Source organism: Myripristis murdjan, chromosome 14 (genome assembly GCF_902150065.1).
Source record: "Myripristis murdjan chromosome 14, fMyrMur1.1, whole genome shotgun sequence".
Lineage (NCBI taxonomy): Eukaryota > Metazoa > Chordata > Actinopteri > Holocentriformes > Holocentridae > Myripristis > Myripristis murdjan.
Window position 1 is genome coordinate 36,142,825 of NC_043993.1, and position 21,919 is coordinate 36,164,743.

The 21,919-nt window shown below is 43.8% G+C and overlaps 1 protein-coding gene across 1 annotated transcript in view; it reads right to left on the bottom strand.

Moving 5' to 3' along the window:
- Positions 1-4,120: 4,120 nt before the first annotated feature.
- The window catches only part of LOC115371938 (arf-GAP with Rho-GAP domain, ANK repeat and PH domain-containing protein 1), a 29,843-nt gene continuing 12,044 nt past the window's right edge, over positions 4,121-21,919 (bottom strand). Inside the window, exons 9-27 of the mRNA XM_030069574.1 lie at positions 21,711-21,771; positions 19,929-20,049; positions 19,277-19,434; positions 18,946-19,052; positions 17,667-17,866; positions 16,945-17,030; positions 16,317-16,499; positions 14,948-15,016; positions 13,016-13,115; positions 12,862-12,918; positions 12,591-12,717; positions 11,708-11,807; positions 9,376-9,577; positions 8,875-8,920; positions 8,447-8,652; positions 6,857-7,066; positions 6,669-6,774; positions 4,668-4,809; positions 4,121-4,334 (exon numbers count right to left, since the gene is read on the bottom strand). Coding sequence (XP_029925434.1) covers positions 4,284-4,334; positions 4,668-4,809; positions 6,669-6,774; positions 6,857-7,066; positions 8,447-8,652; positions 8,875-8,920; positions 9,376-9,577; positions 11,708-11,807; positions 12,591-12,717; positions 12,862-12,918; positions 13,016-13,115; positions 14,948-15,016; positions 16,317-16,499; positions 16,945-17,030; positions 17,667-17,866; positions 18,946-19,052; positions 19,277-19,434; positions 19,929-20,049; positions 21,711-21,771 — 2,332 coding nt within the window. The 3' untranslated portion in view covers positions 4,121-4,283. The remainder of the gene's footprint in view (positions 4,335-4,667; positions 4,810-6,668; positions 6,775-6,856; positions 7,067-8,446; positions 8,653-8,874; positions 8,921-9,375; positions 9,578-11,707; positions 11,808-12,590; positions 12,718-12,861; positions 12,919-13,015; positions 13,116-14,947; positions 15,017-16,316; positions 16,500-16,944; positions 17,031-17,666; positions 17,867-18,945; positions 19,053-19,276; positions 19,435-19,928; positions 20,050-21,710; positions 21,772-21,919) is intronic.

Consider the following 21,919-nt stretch of genomic DNA (forward strand, 5'->3'; position numbering starts at 1 on the left):
CGTGATTTTAGGAGTTCCAGCCAGGAAGCTGTGCGTGACAATGAGGAAGTGGAAACAGCAGAGGGGCTCAAGTAGAGCTTTTGTATAGCCTGGCTCTGGGACAGCTGCTGCATGTAGGACATGCACCTCTTCAGGAACTCCTTCATCTTAACAGAAAGAGGAAGGTGAGGTGAGAGCGGCTAAAATGAAGAAACTCTGATTAACAAAGAACAAAGATCTGAGCAGGAAACTTTTCAGCCACCAGCAACTGGGATGATTCCACATTATAGCAACCTTTGTTCACTATTTTGGCATGGCAATATGTAAATCATGAAACAAAAATAATTGTGATTTGTAACTGAATCGATGTTTTTTCTCCCATTCCCAGGGTCAGCTCAAGTATGATATACTTTTAAAAATAAAAATTCTTTCTCCAAGTACACAGAGTGGACAGGCTTCTACACCACAAAGACAGAGCAACACGTAACCACAAAGTTTAGAGTCAAGTGTTTTCCCAGAGTTCGCTAACCCTCCACCCTGATGTATGATGCTGAGGTACCACACTGACTCTGTTGCTGTGCTGCACTCCAGCCGGAAGCCAGTCACAGGGTCTTCTGCCTTCGCGATCATGGAGTCTCAGGTCTCCTCCTGCATCCAGCAGAGCACTCAGCACCGACAGGTTACAGGAGAAAACACCTGCATGGACCGGGGTGCTGCGGTCCTCACAGCGACTAAAACAATATTGAGTATTTATTAATTTACTGTCTACATCAACCTGCTGAGTTTGTGATCAATTACTACTGACAATAACCAGCACAGCATTTTAGCACAGCTCCTTCTACAACTGGCATATAAACAGTTTTAACTAAAATAACTGAAATCGGAATTTAAGGGGCAAGATTTTGGGCCACAGTGACAAGCCTTGGCATCATGCCCAAACTGAGGGGAGACAGGGCCTGATGGGGCTGTAATCGGTGCAATTGTGCTGTCTCTGTTGTTGGTATCAAAAAAATGAGGGTTTTTTTGCATAAAATTGTTTTGGACAATTCAGTTGCACTGACAACACTGACAAGTTATTTTCTCTAAAATCGTGGCTGAACCGTTACAGAATTTGGTTTGGTGCAGCCTGCCCCCCCAGTCTAAGGGTTGCTGGTTAATTTGAGACGCTGCACACAGCAGATATGATCAGAACATCATCGTGTGTCTGAATCACCCGTAACCCTACAAAATAAAAACACAGTAAGCAACCCAAACACAAATCTAGCTTAAACATACCAACTTAATGGGAAATGTTGACACTGAATGACATGAAGTGAGTTTACTTTTTGCAAGGATTTTGGCAAGCTAAAAACTGCTGGCTATGCACTGCCTTGTTTTAAGATTTGCAAATTCTGTTGTCAGTCAGACAATGAGCATACTTTTTTGAAATGGTATTAGGGAAAATAAGTACAATTGTGTTTTTGAGTGTGTGTGTGTGTGTGTGTGTGTGTGTGTGTGTGTGTACATCCCTTCAAAAAAACTGGGTGCATGACACTCCTGCGGCCAGGCCTGGACTTACTGATTGGGGTCCGCTCCATACTGCAGGAGCATCTCTGTCACATCTGCATGGCCCCTCAGAGCAGCACAAAACAGTGGCGTCTGCCTCATGTTGTTGACACAGTCCACATCAACACCTGTTCACAACACATGGAGCATTCATTATACATTAAATGCTGTATGTCGACTTTAAAAACAAATCGAAGGAGTCAAACCTGCCACCACCACCACACTGCACCTTTCTTAAGCAGTTTCTCCAACTTGGTCAAGTTCCTGTCCGAAGTGTTTTTGTGTAGCTGAGCGTGGAGGCCGTCGGTCTTCACAACGCCCACACGCACGGGGCAGGGGAACGGCAAAGCAGCCATGTTGATCTCTGGTCAGCTGCAGTATCAAAAGGGATCACAGTAAAGTCTAATGTGTCTGTTGCTAAAGGAGACAGAAAAGGAAGCACCTTTCCTTAACATGATGTGAACTGGAGTGGCTCTGATCATGGCTGCCACTCAGTCAGGACTCTCCAGCCCAGGTCTACATGTGTCCCTTCCACTACCCAAAAATGACACAAGCTTCTCCTTATTCAAAGTAACACCAGTGATTGTCTGACCAATGAGAATTTGGGTTGGAGCAAAATCAGCCTTTGAACCTTAAAGAAAATAATTTGATGTTTACCGTGATAATTATTTATAATCACCTGATATGAACATCTTCATTGTGACAACAGTTTTGGCCGTATCGCCCAGCCCTGATGACAACACATTTTTGTTGAGAAGAGACACAAACACATGTTGTCCAGTGTGTCGAAAACATTTACAGGACAATTTATCAGTTTTCAAAATTTTCAGGTGCTTTCCATGACCATAAAACTACACTATAAGTTTCCTGGTTTCCAGGTTCTCCCGAACACATGGGACCTTGTGGTTTATACAAAATTTTGGCCAAATCATACATTTTTATCATAACACTGGCGAAGCTGTAACATTAAGCTGCCAAATCATTACTGATCGATATTAGATCCATAAAGCCCTTATTGGAAGGCTGCCATCTTACATCAGATCTATGCTGCCTGGTTCTATGGAGCATCAAACTCGGTGTAATGAGCAGCTTTCTTCTGCAAGTTCCTCAAGTCTGCACTGAGCGTGAAAGATCAGCTTTTAGCTTCTATCCTCCAAACACCCGCGGCACTTTTACAAAGCTTCAGTAACACTTGGTCAGTTTAAATCCATGACATTCATTCAGTCTATGTTTGCACCTTTTCTAACCGAAATGTCTTTGTATCTTGTAGCTTTTAAAACTTTAATGTTTCTTTTGCTTTTTCTTTTTACATTTTGCATCAGTTGGTTTCGGTAGCTAGCATTAGCATTCAGCTAGCTTCGCAGTTGGAACGTTAGTTAATTTGAATCTAGCTCGCAGGCAGCTAGCTCCGACACACACACAAATAATAATAATAATTAAAAAAAAAAAAAAAACATTACTGCTCCACCAAAATTAATGAAGACAATTAAACTTGATACTAAATAATCAGCTTCCGTTTTTTTTATTCGCTTACCTCGGTGACGGCGGTTGATGAACTCGAAGTTCAAACGGCGGGTTTTCGCCTGCTCGTCACCGGGTGCAGTTACCTAGCAACCAGAAAGCAGAACTTCCGGTTTGGTCGGTTAAGCCTTCAAATTAAAAGGCGCGATAGTTGAGACATGAAGAACCACGTTGGCGGTGTTATACCCGTTGAGGCACTTTCTGTAATTTAAAAAAAAAAAAAAAGGCGCAATATTGTGTCATTATATTTTGAATTTTTTTTTTTCTTGAAACGTCCATTATAAAAAAAAAAATCTCTCTCAGTGCAAATCTCCCTCTCCCTCTCTCTCTCTCTCTCTCTCTCTCTCTCTCTCTCTCTCTCACCCAGAGGTTCTGTTAAAAGGGTTTTTTCCTTGGCACTGTTGCCCTGTGTTTGCTCTTTGGGGAGATTTGGGTCCATGGATTTGGCCGATATCTGTTAGGGTTAGTAGTTTCTGTAAAGCGCCTTGAGATAACTTTGGTCATGAGTTTATGCTATACAAATAAAATTGAAATTGAATTGAATTGACCTTTACAGATTTTACTTTGTTTTTGTTAAATATCAAGTACAAGGAAGAAGTAATCACTGTTTTGTATGTAGACTTTATTTTAATAAAGCAGTTTAAAGTCAGTGAATCAAATGAAACTTAACCAACGATATACAGCTTCATCAAACAACCACAAATGTAATAGTTCCATAACCTTCCCAAACCAAAGGCGCTAAGCCATCATCTTAGTGTTAACATAAAAAATAGGAGTTGGATAAAATTTTAATAATGTCACTGAGCTTAAAAACATGAAACCACCTTTGCTCTGTGTTTTTCCACAAACTCTCTCAACGTCAGTCACATGGTTTCTGTAGTGATGGCGATTTTTTTCAGAAATGCAGTTTCCATTCAGCGCTTTGAGTTAGGTTGCCAAAATGTAGATGAAAATGTTTGGATGTAAATCTGGAAACAGGTTTTCTTCTGGGAATTGGCTCAAGATATAAACAGCTTGTCCAGAATCATGCAGATAGAGCTGGCCCTTTCATAAACATCAGTGTCATTACGGTTCCTACTGCGCCCTTCATTGTGACAAAAAGAAAAAAAAAAAAAAAATACAGAACAAAGTCCAGAACATAACCCTGTCATCTGTTATAGGTTCTCTAATAAACACAAGATAATCGCTACATCATTGTCCTCTTCCTCCATCTTCATCCCCTCGTTCATTCTGTCTTTTCAGAAGACGGTGATCTGCTCTTCCTCCTCCTCCTCCTCCCCCTCAGGAGTCTGGAGAGAAGAAGGTTGGATTCATAAAAAAGATTATAAGAATTTTAGCTCTAAATGTATTCACATGTAGCTACACTAACATTTTCTCCTCCCAAAGCAATTCCCTCCTGCCATGGCACAGAGGAAGCTACTTTTAAAAAGAAGGAAAACAGCTGATTTGATTGGTGAGGGCTGACTCCTCCCACACCTGCTGACGCTGTTTGCCTCCTCCAAACATCAGCACCGGTGAACTGCACAGAACTTAAATACTCAGGTGTGTGTGTGTGTGTGTTGTTAACTTTCTGAGAATGTCTCTGTGTGTGTGTGTGTGTGTGTGTGTGTGTTTGGCTCTACCAGGAACAGCAGAGTGTGGTGGATGATCAGCTCTCTGGTGAGACGCAGCAGGTCCTGGTTCAGAGTCTGGAACAGAGAAGGAGCCAGAACCACAGCCAGGTTGTGAGCCGACATCCTGTTCACCTGCGAGAACACCTGAACCCTGGAGGGGGGAACAGTATGACATGACATTAACTCCACCTAGTGGATGGCCATAGCAATTACAGAAGTGCAGTACTGATATTGTGTGTGTCTGTGTTCCTGTTCCGCCTTGGCTGCAGCCCATCTCACACCTTGCACACAGGTGTTCTGTTAATATGCAGCATCATATTAACCCTCTGGCACATCTGTGCTTTGTAATCATGACACCAACCGGTTTGGTCAGCGGATAAAACCGCTGCTCGTCTGTCTTGCAAACACTACACAAATACAGCTTTGTGTGATGCAACGTGGTGGCAAAAGTCCACGACAGGTTTCAACACACCTGTGAGATCAGACAGAACCTCTGGCTAAAGGTAGTTAGCAAGTTCCTACACTTTCTCTACATATTAAAGGGAGAGAGAGAAGAAAGGCAGGGCAGAGAGAGGGGAGGACACGCAGCATTCGGATTCAAACCCAGAACGCTCAGATCAGGACACAGCCTCAACAAGAGGTCAGCCGGTCTTATTCATGTTTCTTTGATATTGAACATCACAGTATTTTGCTGACACTAGTTTTAATAGTGTCATGTATAAACGGTTAAAAAATTATTTATACATGACAGGACACTGTGCAGCTGATAGGTTTGATTCCAAAAATCCTGATATTGAAACAGTAGTGCTGCAAGGATCCATTTGTGTCCCTTACTATTTATCATTTACATCAAACATTTAGGCCTTAATCTCTCTGATTGTTAATATAATCTTTACATGAGCATTACATTTATGGATCCTCCAGCACCAATCATGGAAACACTTGTTGCCTTGCTATGTGGCTTTGATACCATTCAAAGATCTCTTTCTGGTCTAAAACTTGTGTTAAATGGAGATAAAACTACATGTTTAATATTGTAAACTTGTGGTACTAAAGCGGATGATCAACAACAGGTTAAAACCCAGGATGGTAAAACTATATAGAGTGTCTGGAATTATTAATATTTGGGGGATATAGCTTGACAGCAAGTTGTCATTTCATCACATTCTCATTTCCAGCCGCAGCTCAGTCTCAAACTGACACCGACACCTACAACATCAGGATGAGACACATCAGGCTTTCTTGCTTTTATCAAGTTCAGGTGTCACGTGGTTACATTTAGGCAAAAAAGAAAAAAAAAATGCTGAGGGTTAGTGAAAGACTGCGTTTAAAGCAGGCTTGGTCTCAGTCACCCGGTCTCGGTTCAAAGGACTTGCTGGAAGCAGGAACTCGGGTCTCATGTGTGACAGTCCTGTTGCTCATACGCCCGTCCCACTGTCTACCCCGACTACCTGTCTCACTCTCGATGCCACGTCAGTCATACCGACACCAAAAGGTGCAGTAGGTTTCTAATTGGTGCCTTTGGTGTCGGTATGAGACGCGAAAGGAGTGTGACCAAGCTGCAGTATCTGCTGACCTGGGAATGAGAATGGACTGGCCATTTAAGACTGGTAAAAAATAAGCTTGGTTCCTTCTAAAGAAACTAAAAAAAAAAAAGTTTCATTCAAGTGGGTAGAAAACAGTTCAATCAAGCCTCTGTCCTGGTATTGATTACAGTCGTGTCATTTCTATGCATACTTCATCCTCTGTTTTGCAGCAGCTACATCACCTTCATCAATAAAAATATGGCAACCATATGCAAGTGGCCCAGAGCAGATCCATTTTTTTTTTTTTTGCTGATAAAAAACAAAACAAAAAACATAAAATATGACTTGGGTCATTTCAACTGGTACTCTTAATGTACAAGTGCCCAGGACCTTAACCCTAACACTGAACCACATTCATAGTTACAAAGCTTTCCAGGGGTGATGTGCTGTTTGAACAGTGTGTGTGTGTGTGTGTGTGTGTTACATGTAAAAGTGCCCAAACAGAGCACACAGTGTTGCTCTGTTGTCATCAGGCAGTTGTCGCAGCAAACGTCGGTAGGCAGAAAACCTGGAGCGCTCATCTGAAACAACTGAGAGAGGAGAATACACTTAGAACCGTTTCAGACAAAGGAAATGCAACACCAAGTGGTTCACACAACCAACAATGCTGACCTGCGGCCTGCAGCCACTGCACCTGGTCCTGTAAGGGGATCAGAGTTTTTTGCTGACGGACGAGTTGCTTCAGAGCCGCCGCCACATCCAGGATGCCCTGCTCGTCGCTCTCCATGGGGGCGGAGCCTGGTGAGGTCATCAGGGCATCCACTAAGTGGGAGACTTTGGTGGCAAGGCCACAGCGTCGGTAAATGCCTTCTACTTTAAGACCTGAGAGAGAGGAAGAGAGAAAGTGAAACATAGTTGGCTGGTATGCAGGTGAACTGGACCAACATTTTGGACCTGATAGCCATGATAACGTTTAAGACAATCATCACCTGAAATATTTTTATTCTTTTCACATGGATGAACGTAAAGTGATTAGGGTTGGGCCCCGTTTGGATTTTAACGATTCCGATTCCCACCAGTTCCGATAACAGTTCCAAATATATACATTTTTGTATTTTTTTATGACACCATTATAGTTAAAATAAACAAGTAATAAACAACAAGCTGCTGCCAGCTTGAACGGATTGACTTGACTGTTGCTGCTGGTCTTACTCTTATCTGAATTTTCTATAGAAAAATGTAACATTATATTAATGAACAATTAGTGTAATGTAATAGTGTAATGTAGTGTTAGTGTATGTTTATGAGTTAGAACATAATAAATTATCTTTAAGGAGTAGATGTTTACCAGTAAGCTTGACTCCAATAATTTAACAATATGTTAAATTATTATTTGTTTTAAAAATGTAAATTACTTATCAAACAGACCTAACAATTCAACCACCAATGAATGAGCAGTAGTATGCATGTGAAAACATAGATTGAATATGAAAAATAAGCCAAAGTGATACCTCTTCTCTGAATAGACAAGCTAAGCTGTCAGTGTGCTGCTGTTAGCCAGTGAAAATAGAGCGGAGTGGCAACTCTTCACTTTGTTAAACAATCTATGTCAGTGCGCTGCTGCAGCTGGAAAGTTTCTCTGCCTTTTGGACTCGTACGGTGCCAGTGCAGTTGTTTTTCTAATTCCGCGATTCCGTGTTCACGGAAATTATAGGGCCCTAATTAAGTTGCATTTTTCTGGCTTCGGCATTGTTTGGTTACGCTGCGGGGCTGCACTCCTCCTCCTGCCTCGCTTGATAATGACGGTCCGTCATTATTCATAGCAGTGCAGTGGGGGCATATCCACCCCGACCTGCTCAGTCTTGTACGTGACGTGACGTCACCACAGTCGCTTCAGTGCCACAACTGAGCAAAATGAATGCAGATGAGAAATTCCAGGAATCGTTATGGGAACCGGTTTTGTGAAAATGATGGATCCGGCTCCATTTCTGCAATTTCGGAACCAGTTCTGACCCTGACCAACCCTAAAAGTGACGTGACAAGGTTTCCAGCAAGCAAACATATCGGTGCAAAACAAAACAGCACACTTCTGATTTGTTAGAGAATCCAGTCAGAGAGAAAGTGCAGTGATGCCTGGTGGCACGGCCCTGCTCTCTGCAGTGAACACGCACGAGAGCTGAGGCTCGCCTAAAGGGTGTCGGCTTGGTGGCAGCACACATAATGCACCTCTAACTGTAGTCAGGTGTAATAATGTTGTCTCACCGTACTGGGTGACATGGGAGATACAGCGCTCCATCGCTGGCGGCACCGAGCCCCTGGCTCCGGCCATCAGCTGGTACAGAGACCGGCGGCTCTGATTGGCCGAGGGGGCCTGCTGATGAGCGGCGCTGGGTCTGCTCAGGGCGTTCTGCAGACAGTGGAACCAGGACTTGCAGCTGTGGTCTTCCTCAAAATGCAGAGAAACTTTCCTGCAGAAACAAAACACACAGCAGGTGTGATGTCACACTGAGCCCAGCCAATCAGAAGCATTAAATATAAAAAACCTCTGATGGATTGAAATGTTTTCTGCTATTTTCTATTTTTTCCACAAATACATAAAAGGTGATTAATAATAATAAAAATTTAGACATGAGATTCAAATTTGTGTGTGTGTGTGTGTGTGTGTGTGTGTGTGTGTGTGTGTTACAGACCTGTCTCCAGTCACCATGTCGATGACGTTTTCAGATGAATTCATTCCTGAAGAAGAAGAAACTCAGTCAAGGAGAGCGGAGGATATTCGGCTCAAACTTCAATAAAATGTGCATCGAGATAGAAAGGTCAAAGGTCAACATGGATTTCGGTGGGCGAACCAAGAATGGGTTAGGGTTAGGGTTTATTCTCCTGTGTCGACAAATCTGACTGACATCACAGCTCATTATCCTATCGTCACATTGTTCTGCATGGATGGAGTGGGAGACTGACATCTGTGTTGAAATGGGGGGTGGTGGTGGTTAATGCCCTAGTTGCTATGGTGACAAACAAGCTGGACTTTATGGATGTCATCCATAAGGTGCACGGGACTGAGCTGAGGAGAATTAATCCATCCTTTAAAACATTTATGCTCCATTGTTTTCCACTTTGATGTTTTAATGATCCAGAAAACAACATCTGTGATACGATAAACACGAAAAGATGTCGGTGTGTGTTTTTACCGTAATTTGTGATTGCTTCCAGTGTTGTCCTCCATGTCTGCTGTGTGTGTGGGTGGGTGGAGTAAACACTGACTCCACCCTCCCAGAGGACCAACCACACTTCAGAATGATCTGAGGCCCCGCCCACTTCCACAACACACACTTTGCTGATCCCCAAGGCCCTGCCCACTTCCTCCTCAGACACTCCCACTGGGAGAATCACCTGGATGAATGAAAATCATTTTTAGTCCACATAAACATTTTTGTTTTTATTCTTTAGGTGTAGGTGAGGGACAAAATGCATTATGTTTATATTCCAACAAATTACATAATCATATTCTCTTTGATAAATTAAATTTCATACATCGTCCTGTAGATACAATTGTGAGTTCTATCCCCCCCAAACAAACACACGCAGATAACATACACCTATTCCTCATCCATACACACAAACACACCCTTATCCACACAGACAGACAGACACACACTGACACACTCACTGTTAGAAAAAAAAAAAAAAAAAACAGGATTGTGGTTTTGTGGCTTCCTTTCTCTAAAAAGCTTCATGGATTGGGCTCCAAACTTTGTTGAATTGTTTCTCTTTGCTGCTGCCCCCTGACAGTGTCTTATCAACACGTTTGGAGATGCATCCTGACCTCTCCAGTGTCACAGTATTAGTTTCTTATAGACTAATGACGTCATTTTGAAAGAGACAAACTTGAAGCTGCATTCGGGGAAAATGCAATGAAAATTTGAAAATTTGGTGAAAATGCAGCTCTGTGATTACAGATTCCTGCCATCCAACTTTCCATACTGTCCCAGGTCTTTTATTTTCTGATCCTGCGTGGGAGTCGCTTGTTTTTTGCACACTGTTGTACCTAGATTTCTAGTGTGTTGTACTTAGATCTTATTCTTTATTTTTTATTTATTTAATCTTGTAATCTGTGGATACTGCTGAAAAACTGCGAATTTCCTTCGGGATGAATAAAGTATCTATCTCTGTGCACCACACTTTAAACATCTAGCTGGGGAATTGGTGGCAAACTTATAGATTTTATCTCTGCTGTTATAAATTCTTGTCATGAGTTTATACTGAATTAGGTGTAGGTTTCCACCCAGCGGTAAATTCTTTCCATTCTTTCCATTTTTTGTTATGGCCTTTTGTCATACTGAGTTCTTCATCCCATTTGTTATAAACATCGCACAAAAAGTAAGGAAATGTGTGTTTGGGAGATGATTTCTTTGTTGTTTGATGCTTCTTGGCAATAAATCTCATAGCGTTGGAAAGCCTGTTTATTTCCTTTTAAATGGAGCCACATCTGTAAGGAACATGACTCTGTGGGATGAGCAGCAGAGCTGAGCATGTGAAAAATTTGCCAAATATTCTCTGCCAATGCCAAACAGCTGATTCAGCCTCTGACTCTTGTTTGGTGTTTGGTGGACTGGATGACTGAAGTTTGAAGAAACGAGACATATTGGCAGTTTAACAGTTTATCCATGTAACAAACAGGAGCCTCAGTAGCGTGTGAAGAACCAGACAGCCACAGCAGCCTGGCTCCTCCTCCTCACTTTGAAGATGGTACTAGGGCTCACTCCAAATAATGCCACAACTTGGTTTTGTGGAACACCAGGTTGAAGTTGCCCTATCGCACGGACCCTATCCAGATCAGTCAAACGTGGCATGCCGATTCTTGGAGCAGACACCTACTGACCCCTGTAGCAGGGCCCATGCTCACCTGGGGGAACCAAAACAAGAGTCAATAGCAACAGCAGAATCAGCTGTTTGGCTTTGGCAGAGAAGATTTGGCACATTTTTCATGGGCGCAACCCACATCCTCTGCTCTGCTGCTCATCCCACAAAGTCATGTTCCTTACAGATGTGGCTCCATTTAAAAAGGAAATAAACAGGCTTTCCAGCAGGATGACATTTATTGCCAAGAAGCATCAAACAACAAAGAAATCATCTGCCAAACACACATTTCCTTACTTATTGTGCCATGTTTAGATGTCTGTAATAAATCTTCTTTGCCGTCCTCTTTATTGAGAATATCATATGCCACTCAAATTCATGTTTTTTATCCCTTTTACTCAAAACTTCCTCTAGTCCACAGAAGCAGATATACACACGCACACTCACACTCAAACACACACGTCATGTGCACGTACATGGCTGATATACTAATCACACACTGATGTACATACGTACACACAGAGGACTTTTACTAAATAATCTAAACTGCAAGTGTATGTTTGTGCATCTTGTCCTCCATGTCGCAGTAACCCCCCCACACAAACACACACACACACACACACACACACACACACACACACAGAGACACATACATACTGTTACCTTCAGCACATGCACAAAGTGACTCAGTAGCATCTCCTGTGTGTCAGCAGCACAGATCAGCTGGTCGGTCAGTGTCACGATTTCAAACTCATGGCCTGGTCTAAACACACACACACACACACACACACACAGTGTTGAAGGTAGTTGAAGGCTAAGGGCTGCCTGAGTGTAACCCTTACTACTGGTAATGAGTATTAAGGGTTATGGTTATGTCATGAGGGAGTTAAATGCTGTTCATATAGGAGCCTTTAAAAATCTTTTTCATTGGGGTTAGGGTTAGTGCAGGGGGGTTAGTGTAGGGGGGTTAGTGTAGATGGGTTAGTGCAGGGGTGTTAGTGCAGGGAGGGGTAAGTGCAAGGTTAGGGTTAGGGTTATCACACAGAAGCAGTGTGTGAGAACTGGTGTGCATGTCAGAAGAATCAGAGTGGCTGCCGAAAAACTAAGTCCTGTGTATCACAAAGCTGCCTGCTGTTACCTGGTAATCAGGAAACACCTGCAGAAGGGGAAATTTTAAACTACAATATATAGTCGTATCTTACTATTGGGGTTGGGGTTATTATTATTTTTAGCAGTAACAGAAGTCACAATATAAATATTATTCGCAGTAGTGGCAATATCCTTACTATCATTATCATTATTATTATTATTATTATTATTATCATTATTATTATTTGTAGTAGTAGTAGTAGTTCATATTTTTTTATTTTTATTTGTTGTAATTATTATTATCATTAGCCATAGTAGTAATGTTGTTGTTAATAGCAGTAGTAGTAGTGGTATCATTATCATTATTATTATTAATATTTTACAATTGTTATTGTTACAGTTATAATAATAATTATTAGTAGCAGTAATATTATTAACAGTTAACAGTAGTAGTTACCCGTCTTTCATGAAAACAGATAAAATTTCTCGCAGGTCCAGCACGTCACATGCCGCCGACTTGTTTTCTAATGACAGAAGAAATCGATCTTCCTCCAGTTTCCCATGAAGCTCCTCTGCTTCCTCACCTGTAAGACACACATGCACGAGTGCACGCGCACACACACACACACACACACACACACACACACACACACACACACAGTTTTGAATCAGTACAACTGTAAAAACAGACAGGTAGAATAACTGAGAGCTGTTTCCTTTGCTTCTACCTGAGAGGGTGGAGCCACGTCTCCGATTGGCTGACTGGGGCAGGTAGGGCGGGACCTCTGGATATAAAGATAGATAGTGTGAAAAATCCCTCTGTGTGTGCGTGTGTGTGTGTGTGTGTGTGTGTGTGTGAGAGTGTGGGTGTGGGTTAAGTACCTGTGTATTCGTTATGTCTCAGTAGCTCTGTCTGCAGGGCTTGTCCTGCCCTCTCAGCCAGCTGGATGGGGGAGGGGCCCTGAGGGTCTGCTTGACGCACCTGGAGACAGGTAACATGGCCACAGTTAGACTTGCAAGGACATCTGAAACAAAATCCGTGTGTGGCAGTGATTCAGCCTTTTCCAGAGGATTCCAGAACGTTGCTGCTGTGACATTCTAGCAGTGCAGTGCCATTTTTTCACCACAAGAGGTCAGGCTTCACACAGATCACAAAGGGCTAGTTCCTCTTTACACAAGTGGATCTCTGCAGCCTGAGGACTACCACAGAGAATGACACTGCCCCTGAGGTTAACATTAGGGAAGGTTATCAGAGGCGACGTGGCTTGTCCCAGTACCCACCCTGCAGTCCCTCTGAAAGTGGCAAAAAAAAAACCAAAAACCTGTACTTATACATGGATGAATCAAAATTTCCAGAGCAGAAGTGTGACAGGCTTCCTCATGTAATAATAATAATTTAAGGGTCATCAATCCATCCATTTTTTGGCCGTTTATCTGTGACTGGGTCACAGTGGTGGCACACATGCATGCCACATCCACCAACTCCTCCCCAGGATCCCAAGGTGTTCCCAGGCCAGCCGGGATACATAATCCTCCTAGCGTGTCCTCAGTCTGTCCCAGTCTCCTCTGAGCTGGTTGTCCTGGAACACCTCCACAGGAGCATCTCCACAGGCAGGAACACCTCAACAGGAACACCTCCACAGGAACACCTCCACAGGAACATCTCCACGGGAGCATCTCCACAGGAACACCTCCACGGGCATCTCCACAGGCAGGAACACCTCCACAGGAACACCTCCACAGGAGCATCTCCACAGGCAGGAACATCTCCACAGGAACACCTCCACAGGAACACCTCCACAGACAGGAACACCTCAACAGGAACACCTCCGCGGGAACACCTCAACAGGAACACCTCCACAGGAACATCTCCACAGGAACATCTCCACAGGAACACCTCCACAGGACCACCTCCACAGGAACATCTCCACAGGAACACCTCCACAGGAACACCTCCACAGGAACACCTCCACAGGAATATCTCAACAGGAACACATCAACGGGAACACCTCCACGGGAACACCTCAACAGGAACACCTCCACAGGAACACCTCCACAGGAACATCTCCACAGGCAGGACCACCTCCACAGGAACACCTCCACAGGAACATCTCCACAGGAACAACTCCACAGGAATATCTCAACAGGAACACATCAACGGGAACACCTCCACGGGAACACCTCCACAGGAACATCTCCACAGGAACACCTCCACAGGAACACCTCCACAGGAACACCTCCACAGGAGCAGTGTCTCAACTCCAAGCTCTTCCCTGATGTCTGGCCTCCTCAGCCCCCCAACAGAAGTAATTCTGCTGCTTGTATCTGTGATCTTAAGGATTGTTATTTTTCTAATATTACGGGCTATTTGTGTAAATTTGTTTGAATGATGTTTCGAACATTACAGCAGCTTCTCTGACCTTATTCATCGGCTTTCTCCTCCATTACAAATTATTTCTTGTACAAATGCAAGAAATAACTTTACATAATGTTTTTCATTTGGATTTGAGAAGCCCGTTCCTGCTGGAAGCAATTTGAAATGTCATGGTAATACTGGGTTTCTGGGTAATAACCCTCAGCAGACAGGATTAGGGTTGGGGGTGCATCAGGATGCTCATGAACACCCCTGGAAAACATCAGAGATACAGAACAACCTGCGATCTTGAGCATCTACGCAGGTACAAGCACTGAGGGGCCTCAGTTTGACCAGTCAGGTGAAGTCAGTTTGGTGTTGGTGAGACGATGGAGAGTCAAATCAAGTAAAGAATGAAGGACAAAACACAGGACAACATCATGTGATGGAGAAACACCAACCTTGGCTCCTGAGCACAGCAAAGCCATGGTTTCCTCTATGTCGTTACCACACACCACCTCACACAGCCTCTGCAAACACACACACACACACACACACACCATCACAACAGGAATTTTAAAAAAGAAATAATTTACATTTAAAGAAACACTATCTATCTATCTATTTGCCTTAAAATAACAGCTTCAACATCATTTTAATGCTGCACTGTAATGGGTTAGGGTTAGGCCAGCACTCACATTACAACCAGAGCCGGAGCGGCACCTGTCAGATCCACCAGACCTGACCTGACCGGGTGGCTGTGCACACCGTGCGGTGCTGCAGCTAACCCTAGCCGGCTGGCACCAGGTCTGCCGGATCTGACAGGTGTGCCGCGCATACAGACTGTCGTACTTTCATTATAAACCGACTTTTGTTTATATCGAGCGGTTATCGGATTTCATATCTGGCCACCGTGCATGTCTCCCTGCTCAAGTAAGCCCTGACTGCAATCCGCAGATCGAGGAGTGGCTCAATGTGGGTGGAGCTATACGTTTGACTCCGCCCACTTCCTCAATAGCAAGCGACTGGAAGAGGTTGCTAACTCTAACCCTTACCCTAATCCTAACCCTAACCCTAACCTTAACCTTAACCCTTCACCTAACCCTAACCAGATGGCACCTGGGTGGAGTCAAACGTTTAGCTCTGCCCACATTTAGCCCAACCCTGATCTGCGGACTGCAGTCAGGTGCAATTGCTCTGCTCTGCCGCTCTGACCAGCTGAAGCAGCAGCACCCGAGCAGCAGACGGACGTCACTGACGTAGTGAGGGTAATGTTTTCAGCGAATCAACAATCAGAGAAAATATAACACATCAGACACTGGAGTGGTTTAGAGCCTATGTAAGACTTGAGCTTGTTTATATTCACAAATGAGTACACATGATGAGTGGAAAAATTTACAATAAAACAAATCTGACTTTTTGTAAAAGTCAGATTTGGCGTGAGATTTCTCTCTTGAGCGTGAGAGCGTGAGATTGAGGCTGAATGCGTGACTGTCACGGCCAGTGCGTGAGAGTTGGCAACCCTGCCGTGGAGGTCTGGCGAGCGGCCGGACTCGGAGACAGGACGCGACACTTTACGGCATCACGGCACTGACGAGTACGGCTAGCCTGCTAGCTGCTCTCAGTACACAAACCACGGCAGAGCCCAAGAAACCCAAAGAAACTGCTGACGGAGGAAACACAACATGAGTTTTCAAGACAAAACCTGTTATGACACTGCCAATGTTTTTCTGTAGTCAAAATCCCAGGTTTCTGTTTCCCAGGTGAAGAGCATCCCCCGGAGATATGTTGCTATGAAACAAACACACACACACACACACACACACACACCTTGTTCATTAGTGTGTTGCAGGAGGCCAGAGGGTGGGGCCGTCTGTAGCGCCCCCTGGCGTATTTATTCTGGATGAACTTTGACCTCTCCTCATCAGACGCCTCAGGGCGAATCTGCTCTGCTGCCGGCACCACTGGAGCCCACACCTGATTGGCTAGCTGGTTGCCATGGCTAACAAACAGCTGGGGTGGAGACAGAGAGATAAAACTCAGAAAACATATTTTAAAAGTTACTTTAAGTTTCCATGTGATAACAATTTTATTAATTTACTATAAAACTATTTTTTACTTTGTTATTCAGGGTTTTATTTCAGTGTTTTTACTGCATTCCTCTCTCACTGGACTGGAAACTTCTACCCCGTCCAATCACATCCAACTACATCCCCGTCCAATCACAGTCAAGCTGCATCTCAGGGCCAGTTAGGGTTGGTGATTGTGCAGATGTTTCAGAAACAGTCGTATCCATGGTGACAGTGTCCAGGCAGCACACACACTCCATATTCAGTTTGGTCTATTTGTCTGGCTTTATTCCATATGGCATTATATTAGCATGACAGAGTGTGTGTTGGTTTGAACACTGGGAGGTTCACACAAAACACACACACACACACACACACACCAAACTCACCTGCATGAGCGGTTCGGTCCACACCTTGCTGTCCAACTTCAGACTCCGAACTTTAGACAAGCTGCTGCCCAGAGCTCTGTGCTGCCCTGTTAGCATCATGAATTCAAAAGAATGGGTCCGTTAGCACTGCTAGCTTGTCACGTCATCTGGGAATAAGCGAGGCGAGGAAATAGTGACATCATCCTGCACTAGTAGCCAAATTAAAATTAAAATTTCAACCGATAAAACCTTCACAAATCTTTCAACATCCTCTCTCATCCACCTGTCCCTTCAAAATAAAAGTGTTTCTCTCCCAAAGTGAGATGCTGTGGGTTTGCACCTGAGTGATCCCGCCCACACTTCCTGTTTCAACAGGAAATACAGCAGAACAAGACAATAAAAGTCCATTTCATGGGGTCTTTAATGTGTTTCTGTGTTATAATGAGGGCTGTCACAGGTAACACGTTAACGCATGTGAGTCATTTGAGGACTCGTTATTAAATAATTAGTGCAAATTAAGACAATTTTGAACTTTATCAAACTTGATTGACATAATTTATCCATAACGTAAAAATGTACTTGTGTAATCACATTTCTGCCTCTGTATTAAATTATGGCATCATTAATGTTTATGTTAACTGAAAATATTCATGTTTAAATGGAAGGACATGTGATCACCGGCCAATCAGAACAGAGGACAAACTCAAGTGAGGATTGTTAGCATTAGCATTCTGTTAGCTTACCAGCACAGGCCTGACAGATAACCAGCAGCAGGTTGACCGACGCCCACTCCGGGTGGGCGGAGCCGCAGTCGGCACACACCTTGTTGAAGGGGTTTTCCCAGAGCCGCTGCGCCACCTGGCTGCAGGACAGAGCGTTGCAGATGGTGGAGGACAGACTGCAGAGCCAGACGGACAGCTCCTTCGACGAATCAACAGACAGACTGCAAGGAGGGGGCGGGGCCAGAACCGGGAACAGCGAGGAATAAAATGTGAGGAGAACACAGAGAGAAAACAGAGGGATAAACTGCAGACGGCTGGGTTTGGAGGAGGGATTAGGATTAGGAGGTGGGGTCAGGTGTTCAGAAAAATGTTCAGGGGTTCTGTGTGGAACCCAGAACCCCGCAGCCCCGAAGGCGTCACAATGCTCCTGATTATTAGATTATTAGAGGAACCAATCAGAGGGAGCTGCTCCCCCCCAGCCTCACCACACCTGGTTCAGGTTAGAGTTTTAATCTGATTCTGAAAGGGTTCAGGTTAGGGTTTAAACTGGTTTTGGTCCAGTTTAGGAATTATTCAGGGTCTGAGTTTGGTAAGGTTAGGGTTATGGCTGGTTTAAGTCTAGTTTAAGATTAATTTAGGATCCAGGTTTGGGTCAGGTTAGTGCCAGGTTGTGGTTAGGTAGTAATATATTACTGTAATCTTATTTTGAAAGAGTTAAGATTAGGCTTTAGGTCTAGTTTAGAACGAAATAGCACCTTATGCCAAAAATAAATTAACAGATTTGTCAGAGAAAATCAATAAAAGGTGTTTTTCTAATCACTCTTTATTCTAGTGGTGACTGGTTTGTACTGGTTCTTTGGTTCTGAGTTGTTTGTTTTGTTGTGTTTTTATTTTATTCACCATGAAATCACAGAGTTTCCAGTATTTACACATGATACACTCTGACCTGCGGAGGCCAGCTGGGCTGATCCAGGATTAGGATTAGGGTTAGGGTTAGGGGTTTGTACCGTTTGGCCTGAAGGGGGCGCTACAGGAAAAGTCATGAGGTCATCACAACTGAGAGGGTTAATCTCATGTTTAACATTGTTCACCGTGACAAAGTGACTATAATCTACTATAATCTTTATATAATCTTTATATAATCTACTATAATATTCTATGATCTTTATATAATCTACTATAATCTTTATATAATCTTTAATTAATCTAATATAATCTTTATATAATCTAATCCATTAAATTCAGACAGACAGACAGACAGACAGGCAGGCAGACAGACAGGTGAGACAGACAGGTGTACCTGAAGCTCCTGTATGGAGTGATGAGGGTAAACGAGTGTTTTCCTGTTGCTTTGACAGAAGCCACATTCAGAGGAATGGAGAAGGAGGCCACGCCCACCTGGTAACCCTGCGCACACACACACACACACACACACACACATAAAGCCTGGTACGATTGTATGTACTTGCGTTTTTTGTGTGTTTTTTGTTTGTTTGTGTGTGTGTATGTTTGCTTGTGTTTGTGTGTGTGTGTGTGTGTGTGTGTTTGTGTGTGTGTGTGTGTGTGTGTGTTTGCTTGTGTTTCTGTGTGTGTTTGCTTGTGTTTGTGTGTGTGTGTGTGTGTGCGCGCACCTCCTTGTTGTCATAGATCCAGAGGTCGTGACCCCAGACGGCAGCGTAAGCGCGGCTTCGAGGATCCTTGATGGTGATTGGTCCATGAAATTCTGGAGGGGCGGGGCTTGGCTGGCCTCGAGTCGCCAGCAGAGATGAGACCCAACCATTCTGAACCTCTGAGAGAGGAAACAACCAAACGCTGCAAAAATACTGCAAAAACACTGCAAAATACTACAAAGTACTGCCAAATATGCACTGCTGACAAATATCACAAACAACACAAAGTATTTTAGCACAAAATACGGCAGGAACTGCAGTTTTACACAGTATTCCAGTATTACAGAACCACATGTAGGGAACATCTGGGCAAAAGTTACAGACTTCTGGCCACAGGATGAAGAGCTAACATCGTCATTAGTGTTATTATTATTATTATTATTGTTGTTGTTGTTGTTGTTGTTGTTGTTGTTGTTGTTAGAAATATTGTTCTCCTTAGTTTCCTACAAGAGCTTGTTGAGGATGACCTGAGTGATAGCTCTTCACTCCGAATCGGTGCTCTTTGTCATAATCCCAAATGCTCAGGTGACTCCACTCCCAGCATGCATCACGGCAGCCCTCGGCACCCTGACCTCTGCAAAGTGAACATGAGCGGACGGAGAACAGAACGTACCGTCGCTGTGTGCCATGAAGTCATAGCGCTTCCTCCTGAAGTAAACAGAAAACCGCCCTCTGTCCTGTTTCTTGACGTTGGTGATGCTGGAGACGTGGAAGAGCACCTCGCTGAACTTGTCCTGGAACACAGAGGAAACACAGAACAAGCTGCTAGATCACACTCGGCTCTGCTCGCTGTCAGCTTAGCCCTAACGTGGTTTTAAAAACCAAGCAGGCCTCTGGATCCTTCCTTCCTCCCAGAGTCCTGAGACGAAGAAGGTTCTCTGTTGCTGTTTTAAACCTGCTGTGTTTGTGAGCATTACGTTGTGAAGGAATGTGATGGTGTGGAAGCCCAATGTGCATCTGATATTAACGCAATAACACTTTCCTAACTGACAAATCAATCAATCAATCACATTATTCAGTGAAGTATGGACTGTTCTGGAATCATGAAACTATGGATCATGTTGCTCCTCCTGTTTCTGGACCTGATGTCTTTGCTCAGTGACTGTGTTCTGTTTCCTTTGTGCTGTGCCGCTCCTCCACACCTGTCCTGTGTCAGCTGCTTCACCGTGCCCAGTTTCTCACCTGGCCTGAGTGTGTGTCGTCTCACCTGGCCTGAGTGTGTGTCGTCAGCCCTAACTGTTCTGTTCCCTCTCTGTTTCCCTCGGCCAGTCCCTGTCTGGGTTAGGGTTCCAGGGTTAGGGTTAGGGTTCCAGGGTTAGGGTTAGGGTTCCAGCCCGTTCCCCCGGCGGTTCTTCTGTCCTTGTTAGTATTGAAGTTCTGTTTCCGTTCAGTTCTTGTTATTCTAATTATTGTCTGTGTTGCTGCTGTTGGAATATTCCTAATATCTAATCTAATGTTCCTCATGTTCCTTGTGTTTCCTGACCGCAACGTCCCGGGTTCGAATCCCACCTCAGGCCCTTTGCTGCAGGTCGCCCCCTCTCTGGCCCACCTGTCTCTCTCTCTCTGTCCTGTCTCTCTCTCTCCTGCCTGTCCTGTCTCTCTCTCTGTCCTGTCTCTCTCTCTGACAGGCACGGCAAGGCATGTTTATTTGTATATCACATTTCAGCAACAGGGCAATTCAAAGTGCTTTACATAGAGCATAAAAGGCATTAAAACAATCTAAAAGCAACAGAAGAAAGCATACATAAAAACAATTAAAAAGTGTTAAATTTAGGAATTAAAAGAAGCTAAAGAGAATAAGATGATAAAACAGGACATTAAAAGTTACAGTGCAGTGTAAAATATTAGCCCTTAATGTGGTTTAATGGAAGGCAGTGGCAAACAGAAAAGTCTTCAGCTGTGATTTAAAAGAACTGGGAGTCACAGCAAATCTACAGTTTTCTGGGAGTTTTCTGGGATACAGGTGTGTTTAAAGGTTTGTGTATATTAAGGTATTGTTTTCACGGCCGCTGTAGTGCACAGTGGACATCAGAACATCCAGACGTTTTGACAGTGCATATTTTTGGTGTGTATCTTGAATGTCCTTAAACATTTAAATCCTGTTTTTTTTTTTTTTTTTTTGTGATTGAGGCCTGATAATGTTTGGTGTTAAACTTGTTAGAGTCCACAAGCATCGTGACCACTAGGGGGCTCCACTGTGTCACTTCTGAAACAAGTCACTAAATCAGTTAGTTGCAGAGGAAGAACAAGGGAAGAAGGTAAGAAGGTAACAGGTTTGCTGGTTCTGTTTAATGATGAAGGGATTGACCATTACGGTGAAGATGGAGGTGGGTCAGCTGTTCTGATTGGTTAGTACCTGCATCAGATCAGGGAAGGTAGAGAGACATCAACTCACTGTTCGTTTTTTCCACAGAGACATCAGCTGCCCGTCCAGCGTCGCCCATAAAACACTGTGCCTGTTAGATAAAGAGACAGGTTATCCATCTGTGGTTCTGTCTTTCTCTCAACCTGTCTGTCTGAACCATGAATCGGCTTTCAGGACCAGGAGACAAAGAGTGAATTAACCTCAACTAACCCCAACCCACCAGTAGAACCGGAACCAGT